Raw genomic sequence first — 20599 nt, forward strand, 5'->3', positions numbered from 1 at the left:
TACAGTCCCAGCCATGATGGCGAGAAGGTCCTGTCTAGCAAGTCAAATTTGGCTCTGTCTTAACAAAGGAAAAATAAAGTACTGCCATTGTTTCCAATTTTGATTAGTGAGAATATTTCGCTGTTGCCTACGCAATCAGATAAGCATGCCCTCTCTTGCTTTGCTAATCACTGTATTGTCTCTGTACTATATATTAAGACTTTCACCATAACACAGCTTTATAGCCACATGAAATATCTAGGGATTAAAACTTACTCACAAAACATCTCATTCTCAATGACAAAAGGCATGTCAGCACCTCACTGGGAAAAAGTTACAAGATTTGTTTTACACTGTGTAACACGATATTTGTTCCTGGGTTATGAATGTTATTTCCTAATTGCTTCTATCATAAAATGATGGGAAAAATTTATTAAACTGCAAAATCTTTGTTTTTTCATGACATCCTGCAGCACATTTTCAGTGACTATCTCATAGAGTCTTGGGGTCCTTCCACAAAGCCCTATATCCCAGAATATCCAGGCAGAAACTCCCACAATATCTGCTTTGAACTGGGTTATCAGAGTCCACACTGCCATATATTCCAGTTCAAAGCAGAAAAGGTGAGATTTTATTCAGCTGTGTGGAAGAGGCCTCAACCAATTCAACAGAGTTTGTGGCAGCAACAAAAACAAAGTTTCTGGAGTATAATTACCTTCAAAGTAATTATTACACAGTTAAACAGAAAATGGCACTTTTAAACCAGGAACAATTTTTTTTTCAAATTTTGTCATATAATGTAATTGATTGATTGATTGTATTTAGGGACTTTCTTTTGTATGGTACTGAAAATACAAATCATGCTGACCTCTTCACTGGGTTTTCATACATATTGTTTCAAAAACACTGTATATGTGTAAAATAAAGATGATGTTTAACTTACAGAACCTGTCTTTAGTATGGGAATAACCTTTTGTCAACAGCATGTATTTAATTCAACATAATATAGTTGTAATGATGTCAGGAAGGTAGAATATGGCAGGAAGTTTGAACATGGCCAACTGTGTTATATATACTGTGTGTCCGAATGTGCATCCCCAGTCAACCACTACTTGAAAAAGTGCTGATTGACTTGGATCAAGCTTCGCATTTTGTGAGTTGAAGATGTCTAATCCAGTAGAGAGATCTAATTTGCAAGAAACATTTGCTGATTTGCTGATTTGGTGATTCCTTTCCAGTCACGTGCCCTCCCAAAATCTGCATAGAAGGATCCCTCAGCCCTTTGGAACAGATATTCAGAAGACCCAAACAGTTACAGGAAGTGAAATAACATTAAAAAGCATGTCTCCTTTTCCCATGACAGGAATATACAGTACAATAAGACCCCCATAACTATGAAACCTTTATCCACAGTTTTACTTAGGAATTTGCTAGGTCCTTCAGGCGATTTCATGATATGATTCTCCCAGAATTTGCCATATGGTTGCATTGGAGGACCTACCAAATTCCTAGAAAGGTATGCTGAGACCAGAAGAAAGCTACTTTTATGACCTTTGGTCATAGTCACAGTTTCAGGTAATCACGATCCAGACAGGAATGTATCCTCTACAGAAACTGGATTCATATTGCATGAAATGGTAGTACCACTCAAAAATTGTAGCTGCTATGTATTCAGTTTTGCTATGCAGTACAACCTCAGTATCCACAGTTTCAATAACCACAGTTTTACTTACCCATACTCCTAATCATTTATCTTCTTCACCCATCCCCCAGAAGTGTTTGTGAACCTCTTCAGTCTACCTCTTCCAGTCTTATTCTATGATATGCTTCTGGACCAAGTATAGTCGAAATATAGGGTTTGCTATCCATAGTTCAGGTATCCATGGGAGTTGTGAGGTTGGAATATATTCCCTGGAGACATGGAGGTTGTATTGTATTCTTAGCCCCTCATTTTTATCAAAGAGCACCAGGCAGATTTCTATTTGGTAACAGCACTGCACTTTAATCCCCATGAAACTAGATGGGACTTATTCCTGACTAGCCAAGCACAAATTGTGTTGTCTTCTTGATGTATTATCATCATCATATTCATCTGCTCCCTTCTCCCAAAGCAATTTGTGATTATTTTTAGTTTTACAGGCAGTCTCCAAATTACAAACATCTGACTTACTTACGTATGATTCATAGTTACAAATAGGGGTGAGACAACAGGAAGTGAGAGAAATCTACCCCTAGGAAGGGAAATTCACTCCTGGAAGAGTTATCTTGGGGGAAAGGGGTCTCCACTGAAGCTTTATCACCAAACCTTGTTTCCACAACAAGCCACTTTTTTCAAAATTCACTTCTCACAGGGACAGAAAGTGAGGTGAAATTTGCTGAACAGGGGCACAGACAGCAAAACAAACACCACAAGGTGTTAACCTTTCCCTGTGATAGCCAAAGATAGATAGATATGCTGGAGTTACACTTAAAAATGCACCTGTTATGACTTACACACAAATTCAACTTAATTACAAACCTACAGAACCTATCTTATCTGTTCCTAACTTGGGGACTCCCTGCATTATAATTAAGAAGGGGAGCAAGAGAGGAAGAAAGCGAAATATCTGGGGAATGAGTGCAAATTCTACACCTGAGCAATGGGAGTGGGGAAGAAAAAGGAAAAAACCATTGAAAGAATTTAAATATTTTTCTTATACTTAAACTACTGTGTATTGGTAAAAGCAGTGCCTGCAAAGTGTTAAAAACAGAACTGGTAAAAGTTTGTTATCTTGTTTAATACAGTATTTAGACATCTTAATTTCCAACCAGAGAAATATTTTTGCACATGATGTTTTGAATGATGCAGTGGTGATTGATGCTTGATGGTTCTTGATTTATGACATAATTAGAGACCAACTCATAATATCAGTTGGGTCTCGTGTCATTACCAGGCACCATCCTTAAGTCTCAGATCTGGGGGCTGAAATCTCAAGTCCTGAAATGTGCCTGTTCTAGAAACTCTGCCACAGATTATGGCCTAACTGTGCCATCCAGCATGCTTTATAGTTATGTTTCTCCATATCCTGGACAAATTCAGGTGGGTGTGTAGCCTCTGTGGTCTCTTCCAACTCTTATGAAATTTGAAACCAAAAAGTCTTTCTTTTTATTTTGCATTTTTTATTATTCCCCCAACAAATATTCAGGTAATGGATTAATTTCAGAATTTTGGTTTGCAATGATTTCTTGATAATTTTCCAGAACTAGACAGATCCATAATAATAGTTCTCTTCATCTGTTTCCTTTGAAATGGTTCATTTGAAAGAAATGTACAATGAGGCTTAATCTTCAAGATGAGCAGACTCGTTTCTGCTATCATGTTGCTCGTACTAACTAGAGCTTGCTTCACAGCAAACTTATCAGCACTGGCATTAGGAGATATTGAAACATATCTTTAATAGACTGCATATTCAAGCTAGATTTTTTCCAGAATGTTGCCGTAACCCAATAGGCAGTGTCTGCATTCATCTTTTTGCTACCATTTTTGGCTGTGCTGATTTTGATTATATGTCATTGGGAATATGTAGGTTACCCAGGTTCAAATCCCGGGAGCGGAATGAGCGCCCGCTGTTAGTTCCAGCTCCTGCCAACCTAGCAGTTCAAAAACATGCTAGTGTGAGTAGATCAATAGGTACCGCTCTGGCGGGAAGGTAACGGCACTCCATGCAGTCTTGCTGGCCACATGACCTTGGAGATGTCTATGGACAACACTGGCTCTTCGGCTTAGAAATGGAGATGAGCACCAACCCCCAGAGTCGGTCACGACTGGGCTTAACGGCAGGGGAAACCTTTACCTTTTTATGTAGGTTACACCCAATGCATGGAAAAGAAACGACTGGATGGATGCCTTCTCCCTACTACAGTATCCCATCTCAACCATTTTGAAGCTATTCTAAAGGAAGGCCATCTCCACTACATTGGGTCCAACCTATAAGCTCTCTCTCTCTCCGACCCTCCCTCCATCCCCCTCCCTCCCTGTCCTCACAGTGTTGATGTTAAACTATCACATCAAAACTAAGAAGATGCTGCTTTCAATTATCACTGGTTCTTAAATTTCAAAGTCTTTGGACCCATTGTTTATATTTTTATGAGATCAAAATGCAACAACCCTTGGTTTTGAGCACTCCTTCTCATCTATTTCCTTTGGTGTGGCCATGAGGAGAAATTCAGAAACTTGTGCTTTCATATTTGATTAGTGGAAATATGACAACTCCAAATTATACTTTATAAAGCTGGCTTGTTTTCACTAATACCAGACAAAAGTGATCATAACCTAGGATTCTGGCAGTTCATTCCATAGTAGACAATCTAAATCAGAAGTGGAAGCTTCCATACTTAGAACCATGTCAAAGAAGAAGAATGGAGGCACAAACCAGCATGACTCTGGCTATGTTTACACAACCAAAATAAAGTAAAAGCTCTAAGGCTGTGGTTCTCAACCTGTGGGTCCCCAGATGTTTTGGCCTTCAACTCCCAGAAATCCTAAAAGCTGGTAAATTGGCTGGGATTTCTGGGAGTTGTAGGCCAAAACACCTGGGAACTCACAGGTTGAGAACCACTGCTCTAAGGTGATGCCAGAGTTTTGAAAGTATGGACAGCTCCACATGAACAGCCAGACCTACTATCCACAACCCTAATTGATCCAACATTGCATCACTGGCTAGCTTCCTTACATAGATTTGCTGCCAGTATCGCTCCTAGTGATGTCACACAAGAGCATCTAGCCATGTGAAGAAAATGTGACATGGGAGGGATCACCTTGTGGCTGTCGACACAGCTGCAATGGCTCCAATGCATCCTCAACCCCAACTGATCATGTGGATGGGCTCTTGGGATGCTCTGGAGTGGTTTACCCTGGATTACCCAAGTAAATGTAGACACAGCCTCTGTCGTGACTGGCTAATTTCAAAAATATAAATGCTTTGTAACTTTATGCTCAAATACAGAATCGATTATGTGTTTGTCTGTCTCATATTGGGGCCCCTGGTGGCACAGTGTGTTAAAGCACTGAGCTGCTAAACTTGCGGACCAAAAGGTCCCAGGTTCATATCCCTGGGGGGCGGAATGAGTGCCCACTGTTAGCCCCAGCTCCTGCCAACCTAGCAGTTTGAAAACATGAAAATGTGAGTAGATCAATAGGTACCGCTCCAGCGGGAAGGTAACGGCGCTCCATGCAGTCATGCTGGCCACATGACACCGGCTCTTCGGTTTAGAAATGGAGATGAGCACCAACCTCAAGAGTCAGTCACGACTGGACTTAATGTCAGGGGAAACCTTTACCTCTCTCTCTCTCTCTCTCTCTCTCTCTCTCTCTCCCTCTCCCTCTCTCTCTCTCTCTCTCTCTCTCTCTCTCTCTCACACACACACACACACACACACACACACACACACACACACACACACATATATATCTCTGCATATGCCTACTGAGAATGATGTGTCTGATAAAGTAGGCTCTGCCTTATAGTGACATATCCCATAATTCATCTATTAGTGTTTAATGACACTATTTTATGGCCCTGTTCTTTGTGGTTTTTATTCTTATTCCTTTTCTCACCCTGAGTTTTAACTTAGTGTTCATGTAGCCCGCCCTTGTTTTTATTGTTCTTCTGATTTTGCGTTGTAATGCATATTATCATTTATTGTATTGTTCAATGTGTTATGATTTGTTGCTCTTTTTATATTCTGTCAAATTGTATTGTTCTGGGCATGGCCCCATGTAAGCCGCCCCGAGTCCCCGTTGGGGAGATGGTGGCGGGGTATAAATAAAGTTTATTATTATTATTATTATTATTATTATTAAGATGCTGCAGTGTTGTTTTAAAATGTTTTAAGCTGGGGAAAAAACAGGTCATAGGAACTTTAAAAAAAACAAATAGGCAAGCTCATATATAGGTGAAAGGTCACATTTACGGGAGAAATCAGGAATTGTCATCCTAAATATTCTAAGTTTTCTACACATGTTGGAGGTGCCAAGACTAAACTGGTGATCTTATCAGAAGAAGACTCTTGATATTTTTCTCACATTTGTTGGCTCTAGTAAGTAAATATTTCTTGAATGAATGATATATCCTTTAATGTGAGTTACTCATCATCAGAGGATGAGCCTACAACATAAAATGTCAATCTTTGCCTCTTGTTATTTCACATAGAATCACACCCATTTATTCTGAAGTTTAATTATATAAATTACTATAAACATACCTAAGGTTATTTTAAATAGGCTAGCTGAAGCCTCATAAAATATTTTGTAGATGCTGATTACATATGTGTACGTCTGGATTTGTGAATATGTCCATGTGCTAATTCATCAGGAATCCTTTAGGATTCTTCATAATCTTTCTTTGTCATTCACAATTCCAAAGCTTTTTAATTAGTATAAGAAACAGTAATTTCTTCCTAATTGCCAAAATGTGTTCAGTGGAGCAACAAAAATAATGGAGAGTGAGAAAAAATACATGTAACTCATGCAATTCTAAAAATAATATCAGTCAGAGGACACTAAATTGAAACATCCATTTAAAATTTTCTGAAATGTACTTAAGACTTGGAAAGCGAGTCCAGAGAAAAGCATTCCCTGAGATGGCTGTAAAGATTTTTCTCTCCCAGCAAATGTTTCCCTCTTAGTAATGCAATTGCAGACATCAAAAGAAGTAATGCTGATTGGACAGAAGGATGTGCTAGTTTGTCCCTGTAAGTGCCTTTGCGCTGAAAATAGCAGTCACCGCTATTAATACTTGGTAAGGCTCCCCAGATGAATTAGTGAGTAGCGGTTTATAACCAAGGAATTAATTTGTTTTTTGTATGGAAATGTAACCAAGGAAATACCTATTCAGCAGGATATACGGTCACATGAGCATTATAAAGAGCTACAGTATTTTAAAGCACAATAATGTTTCTCGAAGCTAGTATGAAGAAAGTACAGTATCAATGAAAAGGATACCCAAGATTCAATTCATAGTCATGATCCAACCAAAGATTTCATGTAGCCCATTAAAATCTTATCAGTTTTATTTTGGAAACTTTCCATGCATGCATCCCTACCATTGAAATGAATGGAAATTTAAAGTTCATACACTGTTGTTTTTTTTTTTTTTTAAAAATATTCCTTAGCTATACTGAAAGTTGAGAGTCGTATCTAATGTTGTGTGAATGGCATTCTGTTCATGCACAACATTTCCTTCCTCTCCTTCCAACTGCAGCTTCCCCTGATCTACTTTGAAGGAGAAAAATAAATTCTGCTGACACATCATATTCCTTCCAGGGAAAGATACTACAGTACTTGGATATTTCATATAAATCCACGTTGTTGTGCGAATTGAATATTACATTTTAATACATTACATTGTGCTCAGATTTCAGGTGATTTCTTTTCGTTCTCCACTTTTTCTGAAAATCTGTGCCTTGTATGTGCTTCCTTACTGTTACTGATATTTTCTTAAAATGCATCAATGCCTCCCTTGTTGTGCTCGGCAAGGTGGTGGGCCTGCCTCGCGTTCCCTCCCCTGGCACTAAACTCACCCGCCTTCTCCAGGTTTTTGGGAGAATGTGTGGCTTCCCCAGAAAGAGGGTCATGGGTTTGGGGATAACTGGGTCTGATGGATGTTTTCTTCCCTCTGAGTATCTTTCATCTTCCACCCAGGATTCTCTCAGTGGGTGGGTGGGAGCGCTCACAGCATTGCCAACATGGCACCAGAGAACCAATATCATTTGGAGACTCTCGCAAGCCTCAATTTTGCCGCCAATTCCAAGGAGGTTGTGTGGAGCCTGGTCGTGAAGGGGAGTCCCAAAAAGCAGCAGGAGCTTCTTTGAGGTCTGAACGAGAGATAGGCAACGGAGGAGCAGGAAGCCTCTTAGTTCCTCTAAGGCAGAACTGACCTGCAGAAGGACTGTTTTAATTTCTTATATTTATATTTAATTTTAGTTGTGCTGTTTTTATAATTGGCGTGTTAATGTTTTAATGATCTGTATTTATTGTAATGGCTGGGGTCATAGGAGTTGGGAGGCTGGAGGTTGCTCAGGACTTGGAAGTGGCTGAAGGTTGACTTCCTACCCTACCCTACCCCAAACTCTCCCAGATAACTCTTCGACACTTTGTCCTGGCACTTTATTAAAAGGTCTTTTGCATTTTTTGACTTGACCCCCCCCCCCCCCCCATTCTATCCATTAGTGGTGATGTTTGTTGTTTTATCATTTTATCTTGTTAGTATGGTGTTATATTGTATTACTGTGTTTAAATCTGTTTTATTTTATTTCATCTGTTTTTTTGATAGTGTTTATTTATGTTTTAACTCTGTTCAAATTTCGTTCTTTGGTCCTGCTCCCTGTTAGCTGCCCTGAGGCCCTTCAGGGAGATGGAGGCAGGATAGAAAAATAAAGTAGTAGTAGTAGTTGTAGTAGTAGTAGTTGTTGTTATATTACAAAATTAAGTCATACCACAAACATGGAAGTGTTTTGTAAAGTTTTAATGCTTTCAGGCAACTGAGCATTTTAAGTGTATATACTGATGCCATGATGACTCACAGGCCTTAGAGCATGTTTTAAATTGCTTTAATACTGTTAATAATTTAATTAAGTGTTAATGTTAGTGTTTTGTATATTTTAGCTATATGGCACTAATTTTAATTTGTAAGCCACTTTGAGTCTCTGTTTGGTATGGAGTAAATAAAGTCAATTTTAACTACCTGAAAAGCACATAGATAAGGAAATAGGTTTAAAAGGTTATACACAGTTTGGGAGGTTCATAGCAACACCATTGAGTTAGGACATGGCATTAGCATATTATTGATTTTAGTTAAAATAAAAACAACAAAATAGAGATTCATTGAAGTAATAACTATTGAAATAATTCCTTTCAGAGAGACATTGAGAAAAGTGGAATGTCCTTTTGCACACTTTGGACATGTGGGTATGAGCAGGGCCATAGCCAGAAAAAAAATTCGGGTGAGGGGTGGGGTTGAAACAGTTTTTAAGCGAACCATGAAGAGTAAAATAATTTAGAAATCAGGCTCCATCAATACACTTCAGTGAACTCTCAAGACAGATACATCTCAGTGTGGAGATTGTGGAGATTTGGTTAACCAGTAAAACCTGAAAAAAAATTTTTTTTGGGGGGGAGGGTGAACCTCTAAGCCCCCATCATCCCCTTGGCTACAGCCCTGGAACTGATAAATGATCATGGAATGTGTTGTATACATCTTTCCTTACATGTCAGTTGAATTTTCCAGTTGTATCTGTGTAAATATCAATTTATAAACAACTGTGAAAAATATTATGGGATAGTGGCTTCTCTGAAAGATATCAATCTACCCCCACAACACAATTTCCCTTTCTCTGTCCTCAGATGCCATTTTTTAGGAGTCATGGGGAGGAGACATTCATTCCACATTTGACAGATGGCATTCCATTGGAGGATGGGCTCTGCTGAATCCAAGCCAATGTGTATTTCTGAAGGCAATGTTGTGCTGAAATGGGATAGCCAGAAAAAAAACCCTTCTGTCTTCATATACACAGTATGCACACAAATCCCAGCTCTTTGACATTATGGAAGCTGTGTCTGGCTCTTAGAAGTGAGCAAGCCACTCTTGAGGAATTTTGTATTTCAGAAGAACGTTGTTCCTGGACAGAAAGAATCACATAAGATTTCTTTTTATTCTAGGGTAGCTTCATTCATTTTGTTGAGACATCCCAAACAGTGTCTGTTTATTTTGTGCTTGAGGATGGAAGGCTGGTCTCTTAAAGCAAGTGTCATGAGCAATACACGTTTCTGTATTCTTTTACTATGTGTCCTAGGTAACTCTTTGAAAGATTAGAAAGAGTGGAAATAGGCAGGCTACAAATTTGTCTCATAATGCCATAGTTGTTAAAGAGAGGAGCATGAGGACATTTAGAGGAAGCCACTGTATATAGATGTGAAGATTATGGAAATTTCTGTTTCATCATCTTAAAAAAAACTTTAAAAAATAATGTTCAGATGTAATTAGTTCATTTTTCCTTCTCTTCCAAGGAGTTAGTTCTGTTCTGCTTAGTGCTATTTTTAGCTGGTGAACCTATTGCCACCTTTCACTACTGTATTTTTGGTTGCAGCAGGGGGATTTGAACAAGTTTTTGTAAATAAACACCTTCAAGTAGTGTCAAAAGACATTTTCAGGCTTACAATATTTGCACTTGTCACCAATATTAATAATAATAATAATAATAATAATAATAATAATAATAATAATAATAATAATATTCACCTCTCTCTGTGGCTGGAGGCAGGATACAACATCATTAAAAGAAGAGATAAAACACTATTAAAAGACTTGCAACAAGATAAACAGTTAAAACATAAAATAAAATCCACTGGTGAAATGCAGATTAAAATTCACAATTTAAAATTGGCTGGGTAGGACTGCCAGAAGAGGTGGGTCTCAAATTAATTGTATCTTAAATGAAAAACTGATTTTTGAATCAGTTTTTTCATGTTAGCAAATATTTCCCAGCTAACAACTCCCAACAAAGAATTTCCCCAGGTAGGAAGCAGGCAGGCTTTGAAAATGCAAGGCTATTCCATGCTAATCAAGGGGACCAACTGCAAAATTCACACTTGCGTCAAGCAGACAAGAGTTCTTTCTCCCACCCTGGACCTTCCACAGATATATAAACCCCACTTGCCTAGTTTCCAACAGACCTCACAGCCTCTGGGAATGCCTGCCATAGATGTGGGCGAAATGTCATGAGAGAATGCTTCTGGAACATGGCCATACAGCCTGGAAAACTCACAGCAACCCAGTGATTTCGGCCATGAAAACCTTTGACCACACGATTCTGTTATTAACAGGAAATGGTCACAAAGGATAGTTGAAATGATAGTGTAGGAGAGGAGGAAAATAGCCTTTTCCCACCTGATTCCCTTTAGATGTGTTTGACCATAGTTCAATAAACCTTAAGGAAGTGTGCTGTGGTTGTAGTTCAACACATCTGATGGGACCCTTGCTGGAAGAGGGTCATACACCTTCAGTAGGAAACAGCAAGCGGTCTTTCATTTGCCCATATTGCATCCATTCAGCAAGTAGAAGGTATTTCTTCCTCTCTTCTTTATGAGTTCTGGGAAGAGTCCATTTCCCTCAAGGCAACTCATCTTTGGACCTTGGACTCATCCAAGGTCACTCAGTAGGGCAGGGATTCATTTGTCAGGGGTGCTTTGAATGCAATCTTCCTGCTTCTTGGCAGGAGGTTGGACTAGATGGCCCATGAGGTTTCTTCTAACTCAAGGATTCTATGATTCTATAACACCTTAAGTAAATAAACTGTGATTCTATCATAGGAGTTTTCTTGGCCAAATTTGTTCAGAGCCTTCTTGCCTTCTTTTGTGTGACTCATCCAAGGTCATCCAGTAGGGCAGAGATTCAAACTCTATTCTCCAAAATCATTGTCCAGTTCCCAAACTCTCATGGGAAACAATGGGGCTTACTGAATTTATAGAAGTGTATTATAAAGTGTCTGCCATTTTTCTTGACCTCTCCATTCCCCAAATAACTGTCTGCTCTAAGCCATGACATTAGTGGTTATAGTGATCCAGGTCTGTAGCCAGGATTTTGTTTCGGGAGGGGCTGGGATTTTGCTTCGGGGGGGGGGGGGGGGCTGAGTCTGAGCGGGAGAGGGTCTACCCTAGCAAACCTTTTGTATCGTTATCCCAGTACCCCCATGCATATGGGATATATTGAGCATGGTGATCAGATCATGATATGAATAAACATAACAGCTTAAATAATAAATGTAAGGCCTTCTTGCGGACTACCCTGAGAATTTCAGGGGGAGGGGCTGAAGCCCCTCAAGCCCCCCCCCCCCCCCCCCGGCTACATGTCTGTAGTGATCAGAAGGTGTATACCAGATTCAAAATACTTGTATCTGACATCTGTGTATTACATTTTTATAATATTTTTCCTACATTGTGGAATTTTCTTTAACCTTAGGAGAGAAAATGGGAGAGCAATGTGGCTTTTTTGACCAAGAAGCAGAGGAGCTTTTATGCAATTGTTTTGTAGCCAATCAGTACTTGACTCAGGGGAGAAGAAGGGAGACACAATAGCATTAAAATATAGTTTAGTCTCATTTTCAGGATTCACAAAATTAGAGAGCAGTGATGATAATAGTGGCAAAAGTACCTGAGAAGAATTCTCACATGAGGAAAAGAAGAATGTGAACAGAATGTGAACGTGCTAATGCTAACAACGTGCCCTAACTATCTACTGCAGTGGTTCTCAAGTCCCCAGGTGTTTGGCCTACAACTCCCAGAAATCCCAGCCAATTTACCAGCTCTTAGGATTTCTGGGAGTTGAAAGCCAAAATATCTGGGGACTGGCAGGTTGAGAACCACTAATCTGTTGTATGATATGCAATAGATTTGTGATAAATATCATAATAATGGACCAGCAGCATTACAACAAAATTTTACTTTCTAAAAGCTAAGCCAGGAAGACATCAGAGCAGTGTGTAATTTAAATGTCTATCTTAAGCACAAAGCAAATTCTACTGAAATAAGCAAGTATTTAGGTGGGATGGCTACTAAGATTGATAATGCATTTGGATTATACAAGTCAGTTTTAACATAATCACATTTCCTTGCAAGAGAATTTTAAAAACAACAAATAACAAACTTATACATTATACATACACACACACACACACACACACATATACATACATACATACACTAGCTGTGCCCGGCCACGCGTTGCTGTGGCGAAGTATGGTGGTATGGGAAATAAAGTATTGAGGAACTGGTGGTAGTTAAGGTAAAGGGTAAAAGTTTTACCTTACATTAAGTCCATTATAAATGGGTTATATAGCTGTGTGGAAGGGCCTTGAGTCTACACTGCCATATAATCCAGTTAAAATCAGATAATCTGTATTTTATAGGCAGTGTGGAAGAGGCCTAAGTGAGGCCTAACTCTGCCTGTCCCCTGGGCTCAGTGGGTTGCTAGGAGACCAAGTGGGCGGAGCTTAGCCTTCTAACTGGCAGCAATTGGCTAAAAACAATTATTTCTCTCCCTCTAATTAGGACTTTATTTTTCTTTTCTTTTTGTTGTATGAACATAGAGGCATGGATGAGGGGTTGTGCTGCCAAGTTTAGTGTTTCTGGGATGTGTAGTTTTGTTGTTTTGTCCTAGGCCGAAATTTCATTACCCTTATATATATATATATATATATATATATATATATATATATATATGATATGCATCTAATTTAGCTGAAAGAAAGAAAGAAAGAAAGAAAGAAAGAAAGAAAGAAAGAAAGAAAGAAAGAAAGACTTCCATATATATTCTCCCTCTTCCGGTGTTGTCTGTTGTTTATACCTTATTAGTATCCTTCTTGTCCCCTACTTGTATCCATCCTTTTTCCTGTTCTCCTCTCCTTCCCCCGTTCACCCCCCTCCCATTGGTATCTTTCATGCTGTTCTTTGGATCGTAATGACAGTCTGATTCAATTCCTTATATTTTCTGTTACCCTTTACCTTGGCTATCAGTTCGTCCCATTTCCCTTTCCATTTCCCCCTGGGGCATCCATTGATATATTTATTTTTCCTTTCCAAAATATAATCTTGAAGCATATAGTCTGCTAAATATTCATACCATTTTTGTATATCCCATGTATTATCCTCTTTCCATCCTAGAGTGACCGAAGCTTGTGTAGCAGCTAACATATATATTGTCATTTTGGCACTCATGGGGATTGATAGACTGCCAGATAAATGTAGTTTCTGGTTGCTTGAGAGCTACTATTAAATTAGGCCTAATGCTATACCCCATACTATTTTGTACCGACTTGATATTAATATTGAAATGACAGTATTAAAAGCAAATAAAGACCAATAAAGACAAACTTAACCTGATGTAACATAGTTTCACTGTATTATAAAACAGCTTTGTGAATGCAGTATTATTTCTTTGATTTTTTGCTAGTTTCTTGAGACATCCTTTTGCTTGAGTTTCAGTTACCTGAGAGTCTCTTATAGTTTTCTTTCCCCCTTTCTTTCTTCAAAGGGGGCAACATTTATAATGCAAGGAAGAGGAAATATTCAGTCCATTTCAGATTTCCAAAGAACTGTCACTATGAAATATCTTAATATCAGTCCTTCAGAAGAGCTGAATCTCTGTGGCTGAGTTTGCCCTGGAGAAACCCCACAGTCACTCTTTCAAGCCTTTAAGGTTATATGTAACTGAAGCCCATTAATTTGACACATAGTTGAAAGGGTTACAATCATATTTTAATTAAAAAGTGTACTGCAATTACGGTTGGTGGGATTGAAGGAGAGGGCCTTCTCCATTGTGGTTCGGCTCTGGAACTCCCTCATAGAAGAAACCAGGATAAAAGGGGTGGTGGTGGCTAAATGAAGTTCCGCAAAAGTGTGGGTTGAATCGGGTTAATGGCTGGAAAGCATGTGTTTAGAAGTTATGCTTAAAATCCAAATTCTGGCCCAAAATGTGCTTATTCGCATTACTGTATATCCCTGCTGTCATGGAAAATGTGCGCTTTTTAAAAGCCTGAAACAATTGATCAGGGCTGTCAAAAAAATGGAGCCACGGACACACGTGTGGCTCAAGGGAAGCACAAAAGGAAACCAATTACAATAAGAACTCTGCAACCATTCCTTTGTACTGATCTTTAGGATATTAAACAGAACTTGAATTTATAGTTGGGTGAGGAGAGAATAAGAAATCTGCCTGTGTGTACATTGAGATATCGCATATACGATCCAGCACATCTTGGAGAGAATTCTTTTAAAGTTAACTTCCACCAGATGTCCCTCATTCATCTTGCGTACTTGTAAAATCCTCTACAAAGGAAGGTATCAGGATGGCGAGGGACCATTTCTTGGCACTGACAGGTCTGTGTGTATACTTGCTGTCAGGTCCTGCGATTTTTAAACCCATTTATTTGATTCGAATTTTGATGCTGTCTGGAAGCCCCCTGAGGTGGGGAACTCTGTAGTTTGCAGAAACATCGAAACATAAAATCCATAGGTGGAAGAGTCCCAAAAACCCCCACAGATGAATAAGAACTGAGCATGCTCACTGGTTATGGAGTAATGAGTAAATTGTTTGAGTTAGTAAAAAGGGGAGGTGGGGGAACTGAGAAGGAATAGAATAGAATTGGCTGGTCACTAATATGGCTGAAACAGGCAGCACTGAATGCAGTTGACTGCAAAACCTACTTGATTTCAAATGAAGTTATTTTAAGTGTAATGTTCAAGCATGTTTTCAGACATTTTCTGTCTGCTTTTTTCTAGATAAACGTGTCGAGAACTGGCCCTTAATGGAATCTCCGTTTCCCACAATCGCTATCAGCACTGTGTACCTTCTTATTGTTTGGCTGGGACCCAAATGGATGAAGAATAGAGAGCCCTTCCAGTTGCGCTCCTTGTTGGTTACTTACAACTTCAGCATGGTTATACTTAACTTCTATATTTTCAAAGAGGTACCTCGATTACTTTCCTCTGTATATTCTTTTCTTTCTTCCACCCTTCCTTCACTACAGCCTTCTCCTCTCTATATATGTTGACACAAATTTATGCAAACTCTGAAGTATGTCCATATGGGAAGTTCCTTCCAATGAGGTATATGTAGAATTGAAGCCCAAATAATAACTATTTATGATTTGAAATTTCCACTTAAGGGGTGAAATTGTTAAATTGGTTTTGTTTGTGCTTTGAAAAATGAATGGATGTTTGCATATGTTTTTCATTGATGTTATTCACTTATCTCCAAGACTGCAAAGTACAAATCCAACAAATTAGCCTTCCGTATGGGTGGAATGAAAGGCCATTTTTGCCAATTCTCCCTACAGTCCACTTTGCTTCTATAAATATGCTTCAGAGAGATGTAAAGAATATTTGCAAAATTTCTCATCGTCAATAGAAATAGATGTCTCAGCATCTTTCAAAATGTTAGCAGAATGTTTAGACTACACATTACTAGATCACAAGGGTACCAATTTTCAGCAGTGAAATGTTGGAGGGTAAAATATTACTACTGTCATTTCTTCCATGTAAGGTGTTGTTTGGAGAAAAACAGTTTTTGGATGCAAAAGGGCAGTAATTTGGAGTACTGATTAGTTCATGCTTGAATTGCCTAAAATTACTTTAAAGTCAGCAATAGCAATAGATTTTACTATGAGATATGGATTGTTTTCTAATCTGCATTTTTCAGCATATGGAGAACTAGTAAGAAGTTTAACTCTTCCTTCCTTGAATTAATTCTAGAACTCAATCAAACAAGCTTTTCATGCCAACTAACCATGTGAAAGTGTAGGGCAGTCTCAGCACTGTATATTTTATCTCCTGAGCTCTCAAGCAAATCTATATCTGGGATTACTGACTCAGAACATTAAGAAAATGTTGTCAGGGTAGACCAAGGGAAACCCCAGAACTAACCCCTAATTCATGGTACAAAGACTAGCCAGTGAAATTATTTGAGATATTGTCTTTTTTTACATACAAATAGAGCAGCCAACTTGGAATGCTGAAACTTAACTTTGTAAGTAAATCTGTTTGCTTTTTGAATCATACATTTTCTTTATGTTGTGAGCTTCCAATCATTTCCGAATTATGGTGACCATAAGCCAAACCTGACACAGTAAGATTTGTTTTGCCGATCTCTGAGAAAGTGTGACTTGCCCAGGGTCACCCAGTCTATGCAGAGCATATTGCAGAGCAGAGATTTGAAGCCCAGTCTCCCAGTATAACACTCAAACCACTACAACAGTATTTCCCATACTCTGGTTTTCCAGTTGTTTTGGACTTCAACTGCCAGAAGCAGCTGAACCTCCTTGAGGATTAGAGTTTGGGAATCATGGGAATAATTACACTAACAGAAACAATGGGTGTTAACTAAATTCATCAAATAAAACAATAGAAATAAATTAATATGACATTGTGGTTGTTGTTCCTGCTTTTCTCCCAAAATTGGCTCATTGTTCTTTTCTCCACCAGTATGTTTTGGAAAAAGTGCTGAGGAAAAATGATGTTTTTAGATACGGAGACAAGGGTATTTCCCTGGAGCTGGAGAGCGGTGAGTGGCAACAGTACACTCAGAGTCTTGCCCCTCTGTAGACACAGGGAGGTCTAAGGAGAGAGCTAGACTTCCTCAGGGCGGCTCCAGACAGTACTTTAACGCAGGAGCAATCTTATTTCTTAAATGCGATTCCACCCGGGTTGAAGTCCAGATACCTCCCCCCAACAACCACTCTTTCCTGGGGAGGGGGTTATCTAGATGCCCTGCCGGACTTTCCAGCAGGGCACCCAGACACCACACAAAACCCCCAAAAAGCCTTTAAAAAGAAAATTACTTATCCGGTCGCCATTACTCTGCTGCAGGAGCTCTCCTATCACATAGAAATGATGTGCCAGGAGAGTTCTGGCAGCAGAGTAATTGCGTCCTGGTACGTTATTTTCCTTTTTAAAGGCTTTTTAAGGGGTTTTGGGAGGGGGTGGGGGTTATATTGGGTTTCTTGGGTTCCAGGAGCCCAAGAAACCAGAGACAGCTGTGTAGATGGGCACTGGAAATCATGAAGCACAATCCCTGGTCCCATCTACACAGCGCCTGTAACTGAAAAGACTCGGGTCTTCTGAAAGACTCGGGTCTTTCCAGCTGACAAATTATTTCAGGACAAAACAGGGTTTCCTCCTTTGTTCCAAAAGCATTCGTTTTTACGTGGGGCATCGTTTGGATACCCCATATGAAACCGTGAGAGGGCGCACACTTTCGGTGCTGTCTAGACGTACCCTCAGTTTCTGCTTAACTTATTTAAGAGCCAGCACTATTTACCTGCTATATGAGATGCTGACTGTATAACATATTTGCATTTAGCAAATGTAAATTGTGTTCAGATTGAACTAGACAATTTAAATGTGTGTCTTCCCACAGAAGAGAACTGTATATCATACTTTCATGGTCTACTTCTCAGGGCCTTCCTAAAACATTATAAACATTTCAATCAGTAGGATAAAAAATTCTAACTCAATGGAATTACCGGCAGTAGGAGGCAGGGTGCAATTTTGTTTTATTATTTCCTCATTCGCTGTGCTGCTTCTAGTGCCACTCCCGTTTTCATGCTCATCCAGAGGATTTGTTAGCCCTCTGGGTTATCATGGGAAGTGGTACTGGAGGCTATAGGCAAGGCCCTTCCAGATAGGCCCAAAATGTGGGACCTGTCTCGCTTTTACCTGAGGCATCCAAAAGCTAATTAATCCAGAGAAAACTGGGATTTCCCAGTTTGCTCTGCATTAATTTGACACCTGGAAAGATCAAGGCTTTAAGCTAAGGTTTGGATCTTTCCAGGTTCTGGGCCTGTGGGGATTGATTCCCATGACTGCTTTCACAGTGCTGTAAGTCAGTCCCCACAGCCATCCCAGTTCTTCGGGCTCCCATCCCTTCCCCTCTGTTCTGGATGGGACAGTTCTAAATTGTATGCAACACATAAGTTAATTGTGAAAGGTTTGTTCGCTTTGACAAAATTTGAATGTGGAACAGCCAGTCAGTCATGTGACAGGTGTCTGCAGAAGTTGTCCCTTAAGATTTTATTTGCATGAATGTACATAACTGCTCCTTGATCTTTGGAGGAAGAGTGCTGGGAAATGATAATGTTCTTGTTAAGATGACCTATTTTATTTACACATGAAAGCTACATCTCTGCACTCCACCCATATGACAATGATATGGAATGACTCGTTATAGGGCTCCAAAATACATCTGTACCTTGAGGCACCTGTAGCTTTTCATGTGTTGCTGTTATGATAGGCAACTTCCAACTTGACAGACCATAAAGTTCAAAACAACATTGCAAACTATGGTAATCCCAAACCCACTTATCCCCAGTCCCACTCACACTGAAGAACTGGGAAATTAAGATCATAAAGAAGGAGCAGTCTGTTGGAGAATTTAAGGTAAGGGATATAGGAGCTTCCTTGGGGAAGTCACACTCAGCCTCAGAGAAAGGCAACAGCAAATCTCTTCTGAACAAATCTTGCCAAAGAAACCTTGTGATTGGTTCACTATAGGTCTGAAATGACTTGAAGGCCCAACAACAGCAAAAATAACATTTAAGAGGCTCACTTTGAAGTGAGTGGCTTGTCATATCACATGACACTCTTGGTACAAGGGTAGCACTGGGAGTAAAAGTTATGGTAATAATGGGGGGGGGGGAGGTAAAATCAGGGATTTTCTTAGGAGGTACAAAATGGACTTCTCTCTATCTCACTCATTGCCAATTTACTTTTAAAAAAAAAACTAATGCTGCTTTCAGTGAGTTTTCTGATTTTACTACCCCAAAATAACACATTTGTAAATATAACTTTTTCAGCTATTTCTAGCATCAAGAGCTCGGGGATACAGTTATATCTGCCAGAGTGTGGATTACTCAGATAATGAATATGAAGTCAGGGTGAGTAGTATCTTCTAATGTAAATTTATTACATAGACTTGATTTAATATATACCAGTTCTATTACTGTTGTATTATTTGGAATACTAAATGAATCCATAATGAAGCAATTAGTGGACATGTAGGTAGATGTGTCTGTATCATCTGGATGAGACAGCTACATCACAGAGCGAAAAAAATCTCTGTGATGAACACAAAAACATCAGGAATGAAAAGGAACAGGAGGATAAAAATGAAACATGTTTGCCCCAAAATGGCATTCATTGAGTGGCCTGGGGTTAGGGAAACTTTTTCATGGTATATGTGGTAAGGTATTAATTGTTACGTATGGGGTGTTCAAATTTATAGTAATTTTTATTTAGAATAATGTCCATATATGTCCCTCTAAAATGGATATATATTTCATTTGGAAGATTGATCCAGAGTATGCTCAATCTGCTTTCCACAAGATAACACAAGTTCAAGGCCACTGCGGTCCTTTTTTGTATTTCCTTCTTTTTTTAAAAAAAAAATTAAAAATCTCTAAACCAAATGTGGGCTGGGCAAACTTTGTATGGCACATTTAAGGTGCAACTGTATTGAGACAACACTTGACTCAGAGGACTGCTCTCTGAAAAAGTGAACATGTGGTCACCCTTCATCTCAGCTGCCCTCAGTGCCTTCAGGGGAGATTTTTTTCCAGTGGAAAACAGGTGTGGGGACCTTGATTCTGTCAATGGTGATGACAGTGCTATATGTGCCTTCTGCTTCCGGGTATAAGTGACTTGCTTATTCTTGGAGGAGATTGGAATTCCCTGATGTTAAAGATATGCCATCATATTTCTTCTTATTAGTTTTTAAAAAAAACAGTGTATGTGCATTGTGTAATCTACAAACCACCTACTACAAACTGTGAACCATGAAGCTCCTTCACTGCAGGATGATGGCTTTGATCTATAAATGCTGCAGCATTTTCCACATGTCTCATTCCAGAAGGCACTACAATCTCCTAGTCAACAAATGCAAAAATTACTTCACTCCCAACAGCAAATGCTAATACTTTAGGTAGTTTTCATCACCCCACTGCAAGTTCTGTACAGCAAGGTTTAAACTGCTGTGATGAGCCAGCAGTTTCTATGTGCATATAGTGCTACAGTATGCCAATATGAACCAGAATT

At 39.2% G+C, this 20599-nt stretch overlaps 1 protein-coding gene across 1 annotated transcript in view; it reads left to right on the forward strand.

Moving 5' to 3' along the window:
• elovl4 (ELOVL fatty acid elongase 4) overlaps window positions 1-20599 on the forward strand; it is a 61450-nt gene that overhangs the window by 14985 nt on the left and 25866 nt on the right. The window contains exons 2-3 of the mRNA XM_003215694.4: window positions 15293-15480; window positions 19363-19443. Coding sequence (XP_003215742.1) covers window positions 15293-15480; window positions 19363-19443 — 269 coding nt within the window. The remainder of the gene's footprint in view (window positions 1-15292; window positions 15481-19362; window positions 19444-20599) is intronic.

Source organism: Anolis carolinensis, chromosome 1 (assembly GCF_035594765.1).
Source record: "Anolis carolinensis isolate JA03-04 chromosome 1, rAnoCar3.1.pri, whole genome shotgun sequence".
Lineage (NCBI taxonomy): Eukaryota > Metazoa > Chordata > Lepidosauria > Squamata > Dactyloidae > Anolis > Anolis carolinensis.